Source organism: Equus asinus, chromosome 4, assembly GCF_041296235.1.
Source record: "Equus asinus isolate D_3611 breed Donkey chromosome 4, EquAss-T2T_v2, whole genome shotgun sequence".
Lineage (NCBI taxonomy): Eukaryota > Metazoa > Chordata > Mammalia > Perissodactyla > Equidae > Equus > Equus asinus.
Genome location: NC_091793.1, coordinates 93,767,630 through 93,788,018, shown reverse-complemented (window position 1 = coordinate 93,788,018; position 20,389 = coordinate 93,767,630). Strand labels below are relative to the sequence as shown.

The window sequence follows — 20,389 nt, the reverse complement described above, 5'->3', positions numbered from 1 at the left end:
TAATAAGAAAATTAATACATGATGGTGATACTGAATTAAAATAGGATGACCTGAGATAGAGTGACTGGACGGGCGCTTTAGATTGCATGGTCAAGGAAAATCTCTGGCAGAATGGTCCAGCCATGCCAAGATCAAGGCAAGAGCAGCAGTGCTTCTGAAACATTCACGGTCACGTGCATCACCCAGTGACCCTGTTCAAATGCAGATTCTGATTCAGTAGGTCTGGAGGAAGCCAATGTTCTTACTCGCTAGTAAGTTCCCAGGTGATGCCAGTGCTGCTGACTGGTAGAGCACACATTGAGTAGCAAGGTGCTAACACAGCTAAATCCCAAAGAGCGATGCATCCTTCTCAAGACAGGAAAATAAAATGTACAGTTTGTCCTACTACAAATTGTGTTTTAGTAACACAATTAGCTCGTGTGCATATAATAAAGAATGACATCAGTATGACCCAGAAGTCATCGTGCTTTATGTGTAATTTTCCCTAACATATTCATACTTTGTGCCCCAAGAAAGCACAGCTAAACACTGACATCATTGGCAAGCTGCAGAAGAAACGGGTGCTGGATGCAGTGCTCAGTCCCCACACGCCCCTCTCATCAGCCAGGTTGGGCCATGGGCTCTGTTTTGAAGGTGTTTATTGTGCAGTGCTTCTCAGTATTGTGCATTTGCCTTTAGCTCCAAAATTCAGCAGTCCCATTCCTTCTTTACATTCTTTTCCTTCCACCTCATGTCCCTTCAAAACATTTTAAATAAAGTCCTATATTTTTTAGGACTTTAAATTTTGTAGGACTATACTTTCTTTAGAAAGAATTTACATATCTTTTTAGCTGTGCTAGCTTGTTATTTAGAATTATTATTTTTGTTAGTGCTCTGATTACAGAATTTCATAGATTTTGAGTGTTAGTGCCTTTGAGGTGCAGCCTGGAACTTTAGATCAGGCAATGAGTTTCCCATATATGCGTTGTGATAGTATTTACAAAACGACAAGCCAAAGTTTGGTTGTATGACAATCTCTGAAAGAGGGAGTCGAAGTCTGGGTCCTGTGCTGGACTTTGACTAGATTGACTATTTCTTTGAGGCATCTTTCTAAGAAGAGTAGAAATGGCTTAGCTATATACACTTTCCTGTGTGCATTCCTACGTAAGTTCCTACCCTGAACTGTTTGGCTACCCTCTACTGTTTTTCAGCTGAATTACAAAGCAAAACATGAAGGTGAGAAGTTCAAGTGCAACATACCAGCAGATGCTCCACAGTTTATCCAACACAGAGTCAATGCCTATAACCTGAGTGATGTAAGTACCAAAGCCACAGAGGCCCATGCTTGCATGTGCATGGAAAGAGGAAATGTTATAGGTGTTTAAAAAGACAAGATTAGGAGCTGTGCAAATAAACAACTGCTGAGATTGTTGCCAGAGTTTAAGTGGAGCTTTTAAGGCATAAAAGCTTTTAAGACTCTTACTTGGCTATCAGATTTCCTTTTCCACAGTCTCTGATACTGTCAGAAACATTCTCTCAATTACCTCTCTGTTAATCCCTGGAGTTTTACAAGGTCTCTCCTGTGTAAATGTCACATTTTGCCTTCTTCAAGTGGTTTTCATTTTATATTATCCTTGAGACCTCAGGATAGCAGAGTCTAGGAAGTTCACGAGCATTAGAAAGAGTATGTTATACTTTATTTGGTAGTGAGGGGAAGAAGCTGGATGATAGGTAAATTAATAGTTATACTACCATTTGCTAAATACAGTATTTATAGGTGAAATAAGTCTACGTATACAAATTTTCAATCTTTTTAAAATTTTTACTGGATTAATTTGTGTTAGATGTTGTTCTTACAATTCCTTTGTTGAAATGTTCCTGTCCAGAATGTTTATAAACATGACTGGGAGAAAAGCAAAGCTAAGAAGTTTGACATCAAAGTGGACGCCATTCCCCTGCTGGCAGCCAAAGCCAACACTAGGAACTTTAGCGATGTGAGTATGGCCTGGGCACCTGGGCAGGGGGTGGCTCAGCGACATCTCCTGATGGGTGGGTCTGGCATGTATGGTGTCTTTGCAGGTGATGTACAAGAAAGATTATGAAAAAAGCAAAGGGAAAATGATTGGAGCCCTCAGCATTAATGACGATCCCAAGATGCTGAACTGTTTGAAGGCGGCCAAAAACCAGAGTGAGGTGAGTGCTTTGTAAATCTGTCTTGTTTTCAAGATGGCGTCCCTGTTAACATGCCCCAGGGCAGTAGCATGTAAATCGATTCCACATCCATGGGCTCTCTCAGGTTCACGACAACAAACTGCTGGGGAGAACTTTAGAAGCAGAATGATTCCCCAGATTCTTGCACCTCTCATGTTTGAGGAGAGAAATTGCTGATTCGTACTTGATGTCCGTGTCACTTTGAAAAATGTGTGTTAATATTTAATAGAATACCAATTGTAATTCTTAAAACCTTTTGGAAAACATTACTAGATGTTTTCATATTTTCTTCTAATTGAAAAATAACCTTTAAAATGATGATTTTTAAAACTGTCTTTATTTTGGAAGAAAAACCATGAGTCAAACGTGAAAATCTTAGTATAGCTCTTTGTTGATTTTAGTAATTAGTTAGTATTGGCCTAGGTCCGAGAAAAATATTCCATTGATTATAGGCCCCTTTGAGAATCTGATAAAAGATTTGGAAAATCCGTCTAGAAAAACAAACTTTTTTTTCATGCGTTTTTGCCTAAATGTCAGAGAATTTATAAATTCCCTAAGGCTGGTCTATGGGTCATCTATCATTTTTTGGTTAAAATTCTTACTATAGAGAAGCAAACATCTACTATTGCAAATTTCAGTATACATTATGTTTTTAAAATGTTCAGAGAATCTCTTAAGAGGGGTAAGAACATTCAACATGGCTTGCAAATAATAGCTTTTCATGATTAAAGAGAAGGATGTTTGTATCATTTGCTTTCATTTTAACCATGTGTTCGTATAAAGACCTATATATACATTCTTTAACTCATTTTGCCTTTACCGTATAGTCATACAGCACTTTAAAACATCCTAGTTAGTGATTTTCTCTGACAGCTTCACACCGAATTATGTCATATACACTGCTCAGGTATGTAATGACTATCTTGTTCCCTAGTTCCTTACCCATTCTTAACTTAAAAAAGGTTATAGCTCTCCATTGACAGCACATGTATCTTTATCTTTTGTTTTTCATCTTATCACGGAACCCATTAGAACACTAGGTACAGAGTAAGTTTCCAATAAAAATGCTTGTTGATTGATATTGACAACCAAAAGAAATAGTCAATGATGAGTCATTCTTGCATAATATCCACACTAAATGCTGAGCTGCAGGTATAGACCATGCATAGCTTTTAAAAAGAACCTTTTAAAGCCCTTTGGACCTTTGACAACATTTTATATGTGCAGGTATGTGTGAGCTGGTATGAATATGAACAAAAGAGTCAAAACAATTTAGTCAAAAACAGTTCCACACACCAACTGCCGTTGCAACATTGCTTTATCTGTTTATTTCTAGTAAAGACAAATTGTCTTTTATTTTTTTCGATGTTCTTGTATACCATCAGAATGTTTCCATATTTTGTTTTCATAAACCAGGGTCTAGATTTTATAATTAAGTGATAAATTTATCCAGTGAAAGTGACTAACTACAAAATGTTAGAAGGAAGATCACATTCCCTAAGGAAGCTAAGAGATCAGATTACTTGCAAAAGGAATTTCAACAGAAAATTTGTAACATGCATCTACACTAGCTAGCTTGGGTCACTGTCTTTAATGCTTAAGTGATTGTGGGGACATATAATGGGTTTAGAATTTTCCTGAAGACACTGAGTCAGAACTGTTCTCTCTGTTAAGGTAATTGGTGAGCGGACATGAACAAGCTGGGACTTTGACCTAATTAGCACCCTGTCTAACCATTCCAGAAAACCAGCCAATGAAAGTGCCTTCTGAGGCCCAGTCAGGACATTTGGTTTATGAGAACACTGTGCATAAGAGCCAAGGCTACTTTCCTAGCTCAGTTTCACAAACTTTTCTCCTTTGAGGTCTTATAACTGCTGCAATTGGGAGCTTCTTTTAAATTATTACCAAAATTAAACTTGGTACAAAAAAACCTTTGGGATTCTCAGTGGGGCTTATCTACTATCCAAAGTAGAAGAGTCAGTCAGATTGAAAAATCAGTAACTATCCATTTAAAGATGACGTTAGAAACGCCAAGAAGTCAGGTGTACACTTCTATGTATGAAGGAGTCGTTTTATAAAATCAGAAGTATAAAATGATTTCATGTGATTTTCGTCAATTAAAAAGTACTTCTTTATTGAAAAACTCTTCAAATGTTAGATTACCTTAGTAGAAACAATGCTTGTTAGTGGTCCTTGAAAAGCTCTGTTTTAAAATAATCCCCGGCTGAAGCAGAAGCTGTGGCCCGTTCCTCATGTCTGACAGTTGCTCTTTGATCTAAAAAGAGATTTGAGAAGATTTGTCCATGTGTAATTTTAGGGGGAGTTTCAACAATGTATAACATATGAACAAATTTTAGGAAAAAATAACCACTCAGATGTTTGGATCCGTTTCTTTAACTCGTATTTATTGTTTATGAGAGATCTCTGTGCTTTTCTGGGAATCCATTGAGGATTTGTGGTAATAAGTGGTAATTCCCTCTTCACAGCACGAATATCGTAAAGACTATGAAAAGGGAAAAACTATCTACACGGCACCTCTGGATATGCTCCAAGTCACTCAAGCTAAGAAATCTCAGGCAATTGCCAGTGACGTGGACTATAAGCACCTCTTACACAATTACAGCTACCCACCTGATAGCATCAACGTGGACCTCGCCAAGAAGGCTTATGCACTGCAGAGCGATGTAAGTAATCAAATTTTCTCTATTCACTCTTTTTAAGGTGGAAACTAAAAAGGATTTCTAAGTTGAGTGATGTTTTTGGCAATTCTCAGAGGTATCTGCACTGTCTTTTGTAGGTACCAAGGACGTAATGGAAAACTTACCCTTGTGCTTCTATAAGAGCACACCCTTCAGAGTTAGGGAGCCTAGGTCTGGCATGCATGCCATTGCTGTTCACTTTGGGAAAGTTATCAACCTTGCTGGGTCCAGAGTCCTCCTTGTAAAATTGGAATAAAACAAAAGAATTGTTTTGAGAATTTAATAAACGCAAAGTACTTAGCGTGGTGCTAGGCCCTGGTGAATTCTCAATAAGCATTCAAGATTACTATCATCACCACTGTCATAATGATCACATTCATCATCATTAATAATTTTTACATAGATTACTATCTTGTCTGAAAATAAAATATATCATTTACAGCATCGATTTTTTTAATAGCTGGGTTTTTTTTCTGCAGATCAAAACTTCTTTATGAAAATTAGTTTGTCTGAGCTACACAATTGAATACTTTATCCTAACAATCCTATTTTTTTAAATGTGGTAACGTAAAATTTACCATCTTTACTACTTTCAAGTCTACAGTTCAGTAGCAGTTACTTGTGTGCACATTGTTGCACAGCCAATCTCCAGGACTTTTTCATCTTGCAAAACTGAAACTCTGTACACATTAAACAACAAGTCTCCATTTCATCCTCCCCTCAGCCCCTGGCAACCCCCCTTCTACTTTCTGTCTCTATGAGTTGGACTACTCTAGAGACCTCATATAGATGGGATCATACAGTATTTGTCTTTTTGTGACTGGCTTATTTCACTTAGTATTATGTCCTCAAGGTTCATCACTGTTGTGGAATGTGTCAGAATTCCCTTCCTTTTTGAGGCTGAATAATATTCTATTATATGTATATACCACATTTTATTTATCCATTCATCTGTCAGTAGACATTTGTATTGCTTCCATCTTTTGGCTACTGTGAATAATGCTACTATAAACATGCATATATAAGTATCTTTTTGAGACCCTCCTTTCAGTTCTTTTGGGTATACACTCAAAAGTGGAATTGCTAGATTGTACAGTAATTCTATTTTTAATTTTTTTTCCCCAAGGAAGATTAGCCCTGAGCTAACATCCACCACCAATTCTCCTCTTTTTACTGAGGAAGATTGACCCCAAGCTAACATCTGTGCCCATCTTCCTCTATTTTGTATGTGGGACGACTGCCACAGCATGGCTTGATAAACAGTGCATAGGTCTGCTCCCATGATCCCAACTGGCAAACCCCGGGCCACTGAATCAGAGCATGTGAACCCAACCACTGCGCCACCAGGCGGGCCCCTATTTTTAATTTTTTGAGGAGTCACCATATTATTTTCTGTAGCAGCTGCAAAATTTTACATCCCCATCACTAACAATTCCATTTTATGCATTGTTGTCTTATTTATTTGTTTAATTTTGCTATGTTTCTTTCTCCCAAATAGATTGTAAGCCTCTTAAAGGCAGTTACCAAATGATTTTTTGATTTTTCATTCCAATTAAAAGGCCCAAGCTAAAGAACAGTGATTTGAATTTTGTACCTAGAGCATAAGTATTAGGTACCACCTAGAGCCAGAAAACAAGAGTAGTTCATTGTTTTAATACCATCAAGTAACTGTCCTCAAAATAGGGCCAATTTCAGATGATAACTGCTCTCTGTAAGCAAATTATCAAGCGCACCTCTTTTAAAGAGCATCGTTAGCTATTGTAGAAACACTCCTAAGCTGACCATTACACATGAAAGGCAGTGTGCAAACACTTAATATGTATAACTACCATCGAGTCTTATCTAATCAGAAAATGAGCAAAATTATTCATCAACATGGCCTTCAGTCCTAATTTGACCATAGAAACATAATACTTAGAGTTCCCATGAGCAAACCTCTCACCTTTAATTATCTAAATATCACAGTTTCAATTATTCCTTGAAATACAACTTTGCATTTAGCATTTTCCAGATTGGAATTAGAGATTCACATACTTCCATTCAGTTGGAAATAAGGATGAAATGGGACAAATGCCTACTAGAACAGTGAAAACCTAAGGCCTGTTAAAAATCTCTCACCAAGGAAATGTTTAAAATAACCTTAATATATGCAATAACGAAGCTGGTCAGAAATCTTAAAAACACTTTGGATAAAGTGTTAGTGATTTTACGAATAAGGATGATGCTGAGCAAAAGAAATGTAACCTTTCTCTTGGTGTTTTAGGTTGAATACAAAGCTGACTACAACAGCTGGATGAAAGGTTGTGGCTGGGTTCCATTTGGGTCCCTAGAAATGGAAAAGGCAAAGCGAGCTTCAGACATCCTGAATGAGGTAAAGCCAGCATGCGTGTCACAGAGAGAGATGTGTGAACGTGTCATGTTAAACCCTCAAACCCATTCGACGTGCCTCCTTTACTGTTTTCTTCTCTAATAATTGTTGCTGAGGAAAAACTTACCACGTGCATAAATTATCCAGGTGGACAAGCATACCTCTTTACATCACCAAAATCATTTATGTTAACCATTCTCGAGAAACAAATTTTTAACAGCTTTATCAAGGTATAATTTGCATTCCATAAAATTCACCTGTTTCAAGTGTGCACCTTGGTGGGTTTTAATAAATTCGTATGGTTGTACAGCCATCACCACAATTGAATTTTAAAAGGCTGCTAGTATCCCAAAAATTTTGTTTCACAATTCCCGCTCCCATCTTCACCCCAGGTGAACACTGATCTGCTTTCTGTTTCTATAGTTTCGCTTTTTCTAGAAATTTCTTTTGTATCAGACTTCTTTCACTCAGCATGTTTTTGAGGTTCATCCATATTTCTACATGTGTCTGTAATTCATTCCTTTTTATTATAGAGTAGTATTCCTTTGTAAGGTTATACCACATTTTGGTGTCCAGTTGGTGGACATGTGGATTTTTTCCAGTTTTTGGCAATTATGAATAACGCATATAATGAATATTATAGAAATTTTCTTTGACGTATTATACCCTATCAAATCTTATGATAACTTTGAAGTAGCATATAAATCATTATTCAGTCATAGAAAACAATAGCTATCTTGGGCTCTCGAAGCAGCCCGGTTATCCGTCCGTCCTCTGCCAACAGCTAAACATCCCCCACGTGGTGAGGCGAATCCGTCGTCAAGGAGGTTAGACTGCATAAAGAAGGGCTGAGTGAGGTTGTCTTCACACTCAAGCTTCTGTTGGTCTCGTGTTCTGTACTTTTGTTTGTTTTTGATGAAAACCATTTTATCTACTCAGAGATCTTTCAGAAAAAGTTCTTCTGGGTTAGTGGTTTTCAGGAGTCTGAAGCTGGAAGAGCGATGCTACTATATACGCAATAGGGGGATGTATAATATGCACAAAGGAAGAGGAGTGGGAAAATAAATGGAGAATATAGGAATAAGTGTAGCTAGAGGTTGCCAGCTCCCAACTGGGACACCTTCCCCGTGTCCCCTCTCCTGTGCCTTCTCAGCACTTAGTGATAACCTACGTGCTAACCACAGCAAGGCTCGCAAAGCAAAAGTCCTCCCTCTCCCTTTAATAATCCCGGGCTGTTTCCCTCGTTCCTCAGTTACTCCTCCCTCAAACGGAGAGCTTCTTTACTTGAGTCGCTGATGGAGTGATGGGGAAAAGAACATCTCTGAGAACTTGTCAGCATCGTGCAAGGACACTCCAAATCTCTTTGCATGCTTTTCTGTTAATCCTTGAGAAAACTTTGTGATGTTCCTGGATCCTGCTTAGCTGAGAGTGCCCTCTTTCACATCATAAGCAAGAAATTAAGAGAGTAAAGTCTGGTTCCTGAAAGTTGTATTGGTCTGTGCTGCCCCAAACAATCCAAAATTAAACCAATATTTTTAATGCTGGCTTTTGTATTGTGTCCATTTTTTTTCCCCAGGCCAAACAAGAATCTAGGAGTTTGCATTTTAAAATCAGAAAAGATCCTTGTTCCTTGAAAATAAATTTCAAGGATTTTGATATATTAGCCTTCGGTGAAGTTAATAGTATTGTTTTTCTCTTTAATTTGCCAAACAGAAAAAGTATCGCCAACATCCGGACACTCTCAAGTTTACCTCTATTGAAGATGCTCCGATTATAGTACAGTCTAAAATTAACCAGGCCCAGAGGAGTGATGTAAGTGTTAATCCTATCTGTATTTTAAGAAATGTTCACTAATACGAACACGTTTGTATTCCAAATGCACTGATCACTTGTAATTATAATGTAATCTAGAGAGACTCAATTACATGAGCAACTGCATAATTCCCCCAGCTTTTTGTTAAAAAAGCACACCTAATTCGTATCTTTAGAGTATTAGGTATATTGTGCTGACCATCCTTTCAAACCTTGGACATTGCTTTCCAAGGAAAAGGTAAGAGGGCCTTCTTCTGATGACAAGAAACACAAGCCAATTTCTAGGAAAGATCAGAAAATGAATATAGCCACCATATCATGTGGAGGAGTTATATTTTAAGTCAGAGCTCAGATAAAAATCATATATAGTAAAAAGTACCCCTAAGTCCCTTTAGTCGCCCACAAAATAGAATATAGGCAGTTGGTGTAGCCCACCCTTTTAGCCTTTCCTATGCTCAGGAAAGTGTCTGCAGGTTAATGCTTTCATCAGGCCAGCTCCCTGGGTTGACTTCCCCAAGGTGCCCCTGTCTAAGTGCAGAATTTCCTAGTGCGTACCAGGGGCCTTTGCCAAGGCTGAACCAGCACCAGGATAGGACCCTGTGCAACTGCATATGAGAACCTAAATGCCTACAGATATTTTCAGGTGAAAATGCGGCTGACACAGAAAGTGTCCTTTGTAAAAATCACTTCTGTGCAATGTGATCCGCTCTGAAATTATTTTCCTGAGCTGTTAAACACTTTCCCCTACTTTGCTTGTTTTTTTGTTTGTTTATGCATTTCCTTTCTCTTCCAGGTCGCCTATAAAGCCAAAGGAGAGGAAATTCTTCACAAATACAATCTGCCAGCAGATGTGCCACAGTTCCTCCAGGCTAGACTGAATGCCTACAATATCAGTGAGGTGTGTGTGTGGGCTCAGCTGCCGATTGCGTGTTAAGCCTTTTCTAAATGTGGCCTGAGTTATATTGAAATGACGTTTTTCTTTCAGAATATGTACAAAGCAGACTTGAAAGATTTGAGCAAGAAGGGATATGACCTGAGAACTGATGCGATTCCCATCAGAGTTGCCAAAGCTGCCAGGCAGGCAGCAAGTGACGTAAGTCCAGCTGGTGGTCACCTGTGTGTAACTGGAAAATGTGGGCGGGCTAGACTTGTTATCTGAAAGTCACCTCGTCTTCTGTCCCCAATTGGAAGCGAGTCCAGTTGAAAACTACGTGGAAAGGAAAGGTCCCTAAACAGATCTGAATTTTGGGGGAGAGTAAGGATTTGTATAACCTTTACTGATCAGTTCTAATCGAGCGCCTTAATTCTAAATTCTCATGTATGCTTCTACACACATTCACATTATTCCTCTTGTGGAAATCAAGGAGTGACTATTCAAGTTATGTTAACCTCCTATGGTAAAACTTTATCTCAAAACTTCCTTAATTTATATGAATTCCCTCTTCCCTTATTCTCTTTTTACTTCATTGCTTCTACAGACTGATGAACTGGCTTCAAGTGTCAGAGCCCGTAATAGTCAGGCATTAGGCTCCGTTAAAGTTAACACTTGTTTCTTTTCCTATCTTGCTTTAACCCCGATGTGAACTGAAGTCACTTTGCTCTTTGAGATTTAAATAAAATCGACTCCAGCCCCCATCTGTTGTCCTATAGGCAGTGAGCTCCCCTCCCCTGTGGTTGCTGCAGATACTCTGAGGTTTTCGGTTTTCTGATCACCTCTGGCTCCTCGTTTGCACAGGATAGTTTTGCTCTGGCTTACCTGGGCTCTCCTCCCCTGGATTTACTTTTCTTTCTGCTCTGCATAATCCGGGAATGGAACACAGCCCCTTCCCCTCAAGTCCCAAGGACAACTTTACTGATTGAAATGAAGTTTGCATGGCACCAATGTAAATATGTTACAATCGAATAATAAATGTCTGTGTCCTAAAATCCCTGCTCTAGAGTTTGTCACTGATCCGCTCTGTCTGTGGATGCTGTCTTCTAGCCACTCTCCACCCCGCCATATGCACGAACCTTCCCTCACATCTCTGTGTCTCAGTTTCTGAGGTTTCTGCCCAGGTCTCCCCAAGGAAGCTCACTTCTTCTCACTTTCTTATTCAGAGCCACTTAGTGTGTACACCACTGGCTCTGGGTCTTCCTTTAAATATACAAAGACTCATTAAAATTCTACTACTCCTCCAAAAATTCTACTGTTACTACTACAATTCTACTACTAATAAGAAGGCTAGCTATTTGGAGTCTCCTTCTTTAGCAGCACAATATAATCGGTAGAAATTGTGAAATATTTATCTTTTCATTTTTCTCTACCAGTGTATAAATGGAAGGCAACTTATTTTACTTTGTCACTGATATGAATTATGTAATGCCCCCACCCCAACCACTCTTGGGTGGCAGAAACAACTACAGGCAATCAAATGGTCCAGAAATAACATTTTTATTTTACCAAGTTACATTTCAAAGTATTGACAAGTGAATATCTAATTGTTTATTGAAGTAAAGTAATTTCTGGGAAGCTCAATTGCTTCAATTCATGGTCCCATTGTTCAGTAAAATCTTCATAAACAACATTTAAAAATACACCTACTTTTGTTTCCAATAGGTTCAGTACAAAAAAGATTATGAAAAAGCCAAAGGGAAAATGGTTGGCTTCCAAAGTCTCCAAGATGATCCTAAACTGGTTCATTATATGAACGTGGCCAAGATACAATCAGACCGGGAGTATAAAAAAGACTATGAGAAGACAAAGACGAAATACAACACGCCCCATGATATGTTCAATGTTGTGGCGGCTAAGAAAGCTCAGGATGTTGCCAGCAATGTCAACTATAAGCATTCGCTCCATCATTACACCTACCTGCCTGATGCCATGGACCTGGAGTTGTCTAAAAACATGATGCACATACAGAGTGATGTAAGTGATGCTTACCCCACAAGACAAGCCCCCTCTAAGCTGGGAGAATGTCATGAGAGAAGCCACTGCCTGGGGCACTCATCTTCTTTTCTCTCTTTGCTGTAGAACGCCTACAAGGAAGACTACAACAATTGGATGAAAGGTATAGGCTGGATACCTATTGGCAGTCTGGAAGTAGAAAAAGTTAAAAAGGCGGGTGATGCCCTGAATGAAAAGAAGTACAGGCAACATCCAGACACACTCAAATTTACCAGCATCGTGGACTCGCCAGTCATGGTCCAGGCAAAACAGAACACAAAGCAAATCAGTGATGTGAGTACAACAAAAGAGAGGCGGCAAAGGATGGAGGGAAGTTTAGAAAAAGTCAGCATTGGCTCAAAATTTTTATTCTTCTGAGCCAATATTTTTTCCTTGTAGAATTATTATTTTGTTTATTTAATCTAAAATAATATTTACAGTTATTTTTAGTTTGGGCACTAATATGTTCCTTTTCTTCCAGCTTGCTTTTTACCTTCCTTTTTAAAATGTCTTCCTTTTTAACTGCCTTGAAATACTGTTACTGAATACATTTGACATGGTGCAGAAAGTTCTGTTCTAGTACTATGCATGCAAACACACGAACAAAATATAAGCTTAAATCCCAGACACTTTGCTGTGGCAAATTCATCATATTCAATTCTCTGTCAAGTTGCTCATATTTGCTTTGTATATATAAAATATTAATACAGGGAACTAATGCACATAAGTTTATGGTTTTACTTCTCAGAATTCATCATATACAATTATTATAGAGACTTTTTTTACTTGTGTCTTGGTGGAGATTAGTACATCGTTTGCCTGCCTGTCCAGGAGCAATGTATATGCTCTGGCTAAAGTCAAATCTACAGGAGAGTTTGGTGTATAGAAGAGTTAAATGGACATCAAAAGCGTTCATTTGTTAATTCGTTAAATAAATGTTTTTGAACACCTTCGGTGTGCCAGGCATTGTAATATGTGCTGATGATGCAAAGATGAAACAGACGAGGGTTAGTGGGACATGGGATATAACAAGGTTATAGGACAAAAGTATAAGACGAAGGCATGGATTGCCATAAGGAGAGATGAACGTTCCAGGTGAGGTGTGTGCTAAGTAAGCACAAGGGAAGGGGGTAACCGCCTACCAGAGCTTTCCTGGCAAACAAGGAAAGGACGCCTTCTTGGCAAAAGGAAAAACATGATAACAGTCAAAAAGTAATGAATGGAAGGACAGCAAAGGGTTTGGGATTGTAACCTGATCGCTGAGGGTCTTGCATGCTAATTTATAGTCTGGGGTAGGTAACGGGAGGTACTGAAGATTTTTAACCCATGTAGTTGCATTATTAGGTCTGTGTTTCAAAAGATAATTCTAGCAAAAAATGCAGAGACTGTATTGGAGAGGGGAGAGAATGGAGGCAAGGAGATGAATTAGAAAGCCGTTATAGAAATGCAACAGAAAGCTTATTTGGACTCCAACTAAGGCAGTAGCAATTGCAAAGGAAAGGTTTAGAAGGTCAGATTAATGAGGTTCTGCGAATGCTTAGATGTGGTTTCTAAAGGTAGTGAGGAAGTAAAGACAGCGCTTAGATTCCTGGAAGAAATTATTTATTGTTTGGGGATTCATTTAGATATTGGCCATTTCAGACTTGATTTATGATACATCCACACCAGTTTACATTTGATATTCCACACAGACATGCCTGGGAAATGGGGGTATATGTGATATGGCTGTATGTATGTGATAAATGATGATTAAGAGATTGGAAATCTATTTGTGATTCTAGTTCTGTTTTAGTTTTAGAAATTTCTTTCTTTTCCATTACCAAGAGGAGGATGCAATATAATTTCTACATCCTACTCTTTGATGTCTTTCAGATGTCTTTAAAATGCAAATTAGGGTAAATATGAAATGGTCCCTCTTTTGAGTATAAAGGATTTGTGTATGAGCACTTTTACATTACAAGAAAATTATGATATGCTTTTACTGGTAGAATTATAATTGGAAAGTTTTTAGCAGAAGTGAAAGACTCATACTAACTACCATTTTCTCTCTAAGAATAAAAAATCAAAAACCAAAGATAAGACTTTAAGAACTATTACCTCCACTAGCAAAGCATGAACTTTTCTGGCTTTGGTGAATTCTGTTATTCATGTTAGGGTTTCACGTCTGAAATTATTTTCCATTCTTCTCTGGCAGTCAAAGATTTCTATTTTCTTAAGGATTTTTTTCTTCTCCATTTTAATTACATGGAGTTTTTGTGTCTTCCTTTAACAAGATGCTTGAGTTTTTTAAAAATAAGAAAATGCCTTTGATAGTTTTAACAGTAGAGAGAGTAGGGGATTGTGCCAGGAATAGCTCCTCTAAGCATGCAATTAATGTATTTGCCCTTTTGTGCTACTTGTAATGCATTTTATTTTTGTGACTATGTGTTGCAGGTCTTGTACAAAGCTAAAGGAGAAGATGTGAAACATAAGTACACTGTGAGTCCTGATCTTCCTCAGTTTCTCCAGGCCAAGTGCAATGCTTACAATATAAGTGATGTAAGTAGGGTCTCTGAAATCCAAACCTGACAATAAAATAATAGAATTATAGATTAGGATGGGGCCTTGACAAGTATTTTGGTCAACTTCCCACATAACCCCCAGTGGAGCACATCTCATGATGATGGCTCTGCCTCTTGAGTCGGCCTTTTCAAATGTAGGACAACTCTAAAGGATGTAACATTCTTCTTTACATAGAGCACAAGATCCCTGCCTCTAAAACTTCTTAGTTTTCCTAGTTTTGCACCTGGAGGAGGTTATTATCCTCTAAAAAAATAAGAATAAATGAAATCCTTCTTTTTTACAACAACTCTAAAATTTCTAGAGCTAACCACCTGGTCTTCCCTTGACCTTCCTTTCCTAAGACTGACTGACTTCCTTTTCTCCAGTTGGTCCTTGCATAGCATGGTTTCCAGAACTTTTATTACTCTCCTCTGGATCCATTGTAGTTTCTCAATATCCCTCTTCAGTATGTGCCAAAACCAGATTTGGGTAAATAATTAGTTCAGAGTCCAATAATTTCATGCTATACAAGCCTGAAATTTGTTGACATAACGTCTTAAAACAGTACGTGCTGTATGAGATTCCTTTAGCTTATACCTGGAAAAGAACAAAACAATCCTAGCAATTGAGGAATCACTTTAGGTGATTAATACACAGCATGCTGACAACCTTTTTTCTTTTCCATCCCAGGTCTGTTATAAACGGGACTGGCATGATTTAATAGCCAAAGGCAACAACGTGCTGGGTGATGCTATTCCCATCACTGCGGCCAAAGCATCAAGAAATATTGCCAGTGATGTGAGTAAAAGTTTTAGGTGAAATCTGGGTGGTTGCCTTTTTAAAAAGTAATCAAATGTGTGCTTGTTTAAATGATACCACATTGAAAACAATAGCCTGAATTAATGACATTCAAATTCTCCACAAAATATTGTTTTGAAAACCTGTCACTTTTTCAACATTTTGTGATTCTTTTCAGTTGACCCCACTTGGTAGAGCTGTCATAAATCTGATAGTGGCTTTCTCCCCTGATTCATAGCCCAAATTACCTTCACTGACACATTTCCCTGACAACCCACATTTATTTTCAGTGAGAACACCCTGAGTGACACTAACACATTAAATTCAGATGACTGCCTGCATTATGATTGTACTAAGAAGATTGAGGAGATGTTATGTAAAATGTGTAGGTTTTACAATCCAAACGGGAAGAAGCCCACTTTTCTGGAATATAATTTTGATTTATGTAAATTGATGCCTATTTCACCTGTGATAGAAAAAGTATACACTTAGACATCTTCCCATCATTGAAAAACAAAATTTTCCAAAAGCACTCATGCGGGGCCAACCTGGTGGCATAGTGGTTAAGACCATGCACTCTGCTTTTCCAACCTGGGGTTCACAGGTTTGGATCCCAGGCATGGATCTACACACTGCTCATCAAGCCATGCTGTGGTGGCATCCCACATACAAAATAGAGGAAGATTGGCACAGATGTTAGCTCAGGACCAATCTTCCCCAAGCAAAAAAAAAGAGGAAGATCAGCAACAGATGTTAGCTCATGGTCAGTCTTCCTCACACACACACACACACACACATACACACACACAAAAGCACACACGCCCTGCAGACTTCGTGTCACACACTATTCCAGGGGCTACAGTCTTGATTTGAGAGAAGAGAAGAAAGAAACCGCCCAGGTGTACAGACCTCATGGGAGACAGGGGTGTAAGAATTCTCCAGCTTTCCTGCTAGAGATGATACTGAAAATGTGTTCCTCAAAGGTTTGCATATCACCATGAAATACATTTCTAGTTTAAGGACAAAGTAGAAGTATGACATTTGACATTTTTTTTTTAGTGCTTGCACAGAGCTTTTTCTAACATGCCTAGAAATTGGTTAACTATCCTTTTATCTGTTAAAGTCTTGTTTATAAATCAGTGCTTAAACAGCAGGAGCAGAGTGTCTGCAGAGTTTAGGTGGACTTGAATTCTCCCATATAAAGATTGAGATTTTGACCTGTTTCATACAGTGTAGCTCCGTCGACAGCCCATTGCCAATTCCATGTGTGGGAGAGCTTGAACAGCAGAGCTTCTGTGGTTAGGGTTTTACTGATGGAGAAAGCTCCCAGTGGTTCCTGCCATTACTGTAGTTTCTTAATTCATCTGCAGCTGCTTCAGCAGTGAACTTGGAGAGTAATTGCTAAGAAATTGGGTGGGTGAAGGTCCAGATACCTGCCTGTGCAGCATCTAAATTGATGCTACCTAGAAAGAAGAGTATTTTCGTTTTAACCCTATTATGTCAATCTGAGACAACAAACACAGTCAAGTTTTCCACTCCTCACCCCAAGAAGATCTGAGTGTAAATGTCTTGCCTGTACATTATTTCTTTAGAGTTTCTTCTGCACCTTTTGTGTACATATCACTAGGCCAATCGGCATAGAAAATAGAAGATTTCCTCAATAATTTCTAATATTCCATGATGTGAAATAACATATTAGATTAGGAAAATTCACATCCCTGGAAGAACCAAGAGATATTGGTCTTATATGTGGACTGTGTCAAGTTTACATTGTGTGACAATTCAATCGGCTTTAAATAAAGTTCTACATGCAAATTATCTATAGGATTTATAGCCGAGGAAAGAAACTGATCCTGAATTTATTATGATATCCTTTTGTAACCTGGCAGTGTTGGAAATAAATGCTTTCACTCTGAACTTTCTGGGGGTGGGGTGGGGTTTGGGGTATGGTTTGCATTATAATTGCTGCATCTAATGTTATCAATGCCTAGGACTTGGCTAACCAAATTCTGTCTTTGCAGTATAAATACAAGGAAGCTCACGAGAAGTCAAAGGGAAAGCATGTGGGTTTTAGAAGCCTCCAGGATGACCCCAAGCTGGTCCACTACATGAATGTGGCAAAGTTGCAGTCCGATCGTGAATACAAGAAGAACTATGAGAACACCAAAACCAGCTACCATACCCCCAAGGACATGGTTAGCATTACAGCTGCAAAGATGGCCCAGGATGTTGCCACCAACGTCAACTACAAACAGCCAATACATCATTACACATATCTACCTGACGCCATGAGTCTCGAGCATACCAGGAATATGAATCAAATTCAGAGTGATGTAAGTGTGTATGACATAGCAGACCCAGAGATGTTGGTACTTAAAGGATGATCATTTCTTCCTATTTTAGCAGAGCTTACAAGACAGTAAGATATTTGAAAAATGCACTTTAAAATAAACAATCGTTATTGAAAGGCTAACAAAGGCAGGGTACACAAGCTGTGTTTTCACTGGTTTTCTGTGCCCCTGTTGTAATCATTGACCTTGTCTTTAATAACTTATGAATCAAAGATAAAACTATATTCCACTAAGTATATAAGCCTCTTTGATTCTCAGCAAAAGGAAATGCTTGCTCCTGGCAGGTCTGCTTCAGTAATGATATGTATAATGCAAACTAGGAGTATTCTCTATGCTTTCTGAATTCAGGAAAGTTATTTTTTCTTTTTTTAACTCAAGGTCACAGTCTCATGCATGTAAATCTATGTAATGAATCATCTGAAATGAGCCAAGAAGGCTTTGTGATGGCAGTATGACTCATGGAGAGGTGCATGGGGAGGGTGTTTAATATTCAGGGCATTTTCTTCTGCAGGAGTCAGATTTCTGTAAGAATTGTCCTCTGTGAAGGGAAGAAATGGTGTTCATTTATTGTTGCTCAATGAAACTGTCTCTCTCCAACTAAGATTAGGAATAGCCTAGGTGGACAGTGTGGGTGAAATTCAAAATTGTGGAGTTTTCAGTGAAATCTAAAGGAAAGCCCAATTTATTGTCAAAAGAGAGTTTTTCTTTAGCAGTACCCATGGAAATATGTGGCCTAGATTCCTTCTGTGTTGTGTAATGCACTCTAACAACAGAACTGCTTTTTCTTACCAAATTCTGGGTAAGAAGCTCTGTGGCAGACATAGTCAAATGCTGCATTATAGACACAAGCATGCTGAAGGAGTTACTCTTCATCTCCCAGGGATAGAATTGCAGATTTCAGAAACATCCCTTGAGTATTCACTAGCATATCTCCTCACATGAGATTACTCTTTTACAGAATGTATATAAAGACGAGTATAACAGCTTTTTCAAGGGCATTGGATGGATCCCTCTTGGTTCTCTGGAGGTTGAGACGGCCAAGAAAGCAGGCGATGCATTAAATGAGAGGAAGTACCGACAGCACCCAGATACCATCAAGTTCACAAGTGTACCTGATTCCATGGGCATGGTTCTGGCTCAGCAAAACACAAAGCAGCTCAGTGATGTAAGTGGTTTCCCTTCAAAAGGGTTTGTTCATGAATAACCCCTGTGACAGAGCCCCTCCACCACCCTTCTTAATTCAATATGTGAGGGTGCATGTATCTTACCAAATCAATTGCTTTCAGAGGTGTATTTGAAAGGTTTTACTTCCAAAACAACTTGGAACTTGAATATAGAGAGAATGGGGAGGGGAGAAGGAGGAGATTCCGGATTTGCTTTATTTTCCAAATGCAGAAAGCCTGCGCTATTTACAAGCAGATTCCTACACGTTATACATATGAAATGAAATTATTACTATTAGCATCCGTGACTGTCTGAATTGCAAACCACGCTATTTATTACTCTGAGTGCAACCGTTCTACCTAGCTACATGGAGAGAAGGCATACTGTCCTACTCCCTCTTGCATAACAGCTCAGTGTTCTGAGAGGCGAACTAGAGAGAGGCCTCGGCGGGTGGAGATAAGCAGTTCACTTTCGGAGTCATCCAGAGTCTCATTTCTGAGCCCAGTCTATCCAGACCCTTATTCTTAGCCAGAGGCTAATTACAGTGTGCACTGCTTCACCTCATTTGGTAATTTCAGAGATCTATTAAAATACCTCCATCAGAAAGAGAGGGGTAGGTCAAAAGCAAAGAAGGGAAGACCTTTTGTGTTTTTAGCCCCAGATATTGGAAGGTGAAGAATGCTTTGCTTGGGTCAGATTTGAGGATTATCTGTGGATTTTATTTCTCAGGACAGTCCCTGCTTCCACATTACCACAGACATTTCAAGATTAATTCTAGTTTAGTGGTAATAAAGGGTGTAGATGCTTCTTATTTCTTTTGTACTAATGGAGGTGTCACTTCTCCCTGTGTTTTTCCAGTTAGCTAAGAATACTGTAGACTCACTAATTAAGTTTTCCCCATCGCAGCAAATGCCATCAGCATCTACCTAGTTGCTCAAGCCAGAAACCTAGGACTCACCACTGACGCCTCCCTGGGTGAACCGCTACATCCAATATATCTGCTGAGTCGAATGTATTGGCTAATCTCTCTCAGCCATCCACCAACCCTAGTTTTGGCTTCCATATCACGCAAATGGACAACTGCAATAACCGTCTGGACTTCCTGCCTGGGGTCACACACAACAACCAGAGAGACTGCCTGAAAACATAATTCAAATCGTGTTCCTCTTCTCCTTAAAACCCTGTAGTAACTTCTCCTTGAACTTAAAATCTAAATTTGTTAACTCGGGTTAAAAGGCCCTCAGCTCTGTGGCCCTGCTCCCCCTCCTGTCTAACCCCCTCTGTGCCCCCTTGGCATACTCCAGCCCTGTGACACAGGCTGTCTTCAGTCCCTCAAGCTGGCCATAGCCTTTCTAGACTCAGAGTCCTGAACGCTCTTCTTCTGCATGGACCGCTCCCCTTTCTTCAAGTTTGGGCATAAATGTTATCTCCTTAGAGAGCCTTTCCTGACCACACTTGTTTATTTCCTACAGTTATTCTGTTTACAACACATCACAAATCCTAGCTGTATCTCGTAGCTTGTGTATTTATTGTAGGTCTC

The 20,389-nt window shown here is 39.0% G+C and overlaps 1 protein-coding gene across 38 annotated transcripts in view; it reads left to right on the top strand.

Annotated features, from left to right (window-relative positions):
* Positions 1-20,389, top strand: part of NEB (nebulin) — a 214,018-nt gene that overhangs the window by 33,101 nt on the left and 160,528 nt on the right. For all 38 annotated transcript variants that reach the window (XM_070507751.1, XM_070507750.1, XM_070507749.1 and 35 more), the window contains exons 25-38: positions 1,191-1,295; positions 1,866-1,973; positions 2,059-2,172; positions 4,677-4,874; positions 7,153-7,260; positions 8,971-9,069; positions 9,863-9,967; positions 10,055-10,162; positions 11,666-11,977; positions 12,083-12,289; positions 14,429-14,533; positions 15,227-15,334; positions 17,356-17,667; positions 18,644-18,850. In XM_070507751.1, coding sequence (XP_070363852.1) covers positions 1,191-1,295; positions 1,866-1,973; positions 2,059-2,172; positions 4,677-4,874; positions 7,153-7,260; positions 8,971-9,069; positions 9,863-9,967; positions 10,055-10,162; positions 11,666-11,977; positions 12,083-12,289; positions 14,429-14,533; positions 15,227-15,334; positions 17,356-17,667; positions 18,644-18,850 — 2,196 coding nt within the window. The remainder of the gene's footprint in view (positions 1-1,190; positions 1,296-1,865; positions 1,974-2,058; positions 2,173-4,676; positions 4,875-7,152; positions 7,261-8,970; positions 9,070-9,862; positions 9,968-10,054; positions 10,163-11,665; positions 11,978-12,082; positions 12,290-14,428; positions 14,534-15,226; positions 15,335-17,355; positions 17,668-18,643; positions 18,851-20,389) is intronic.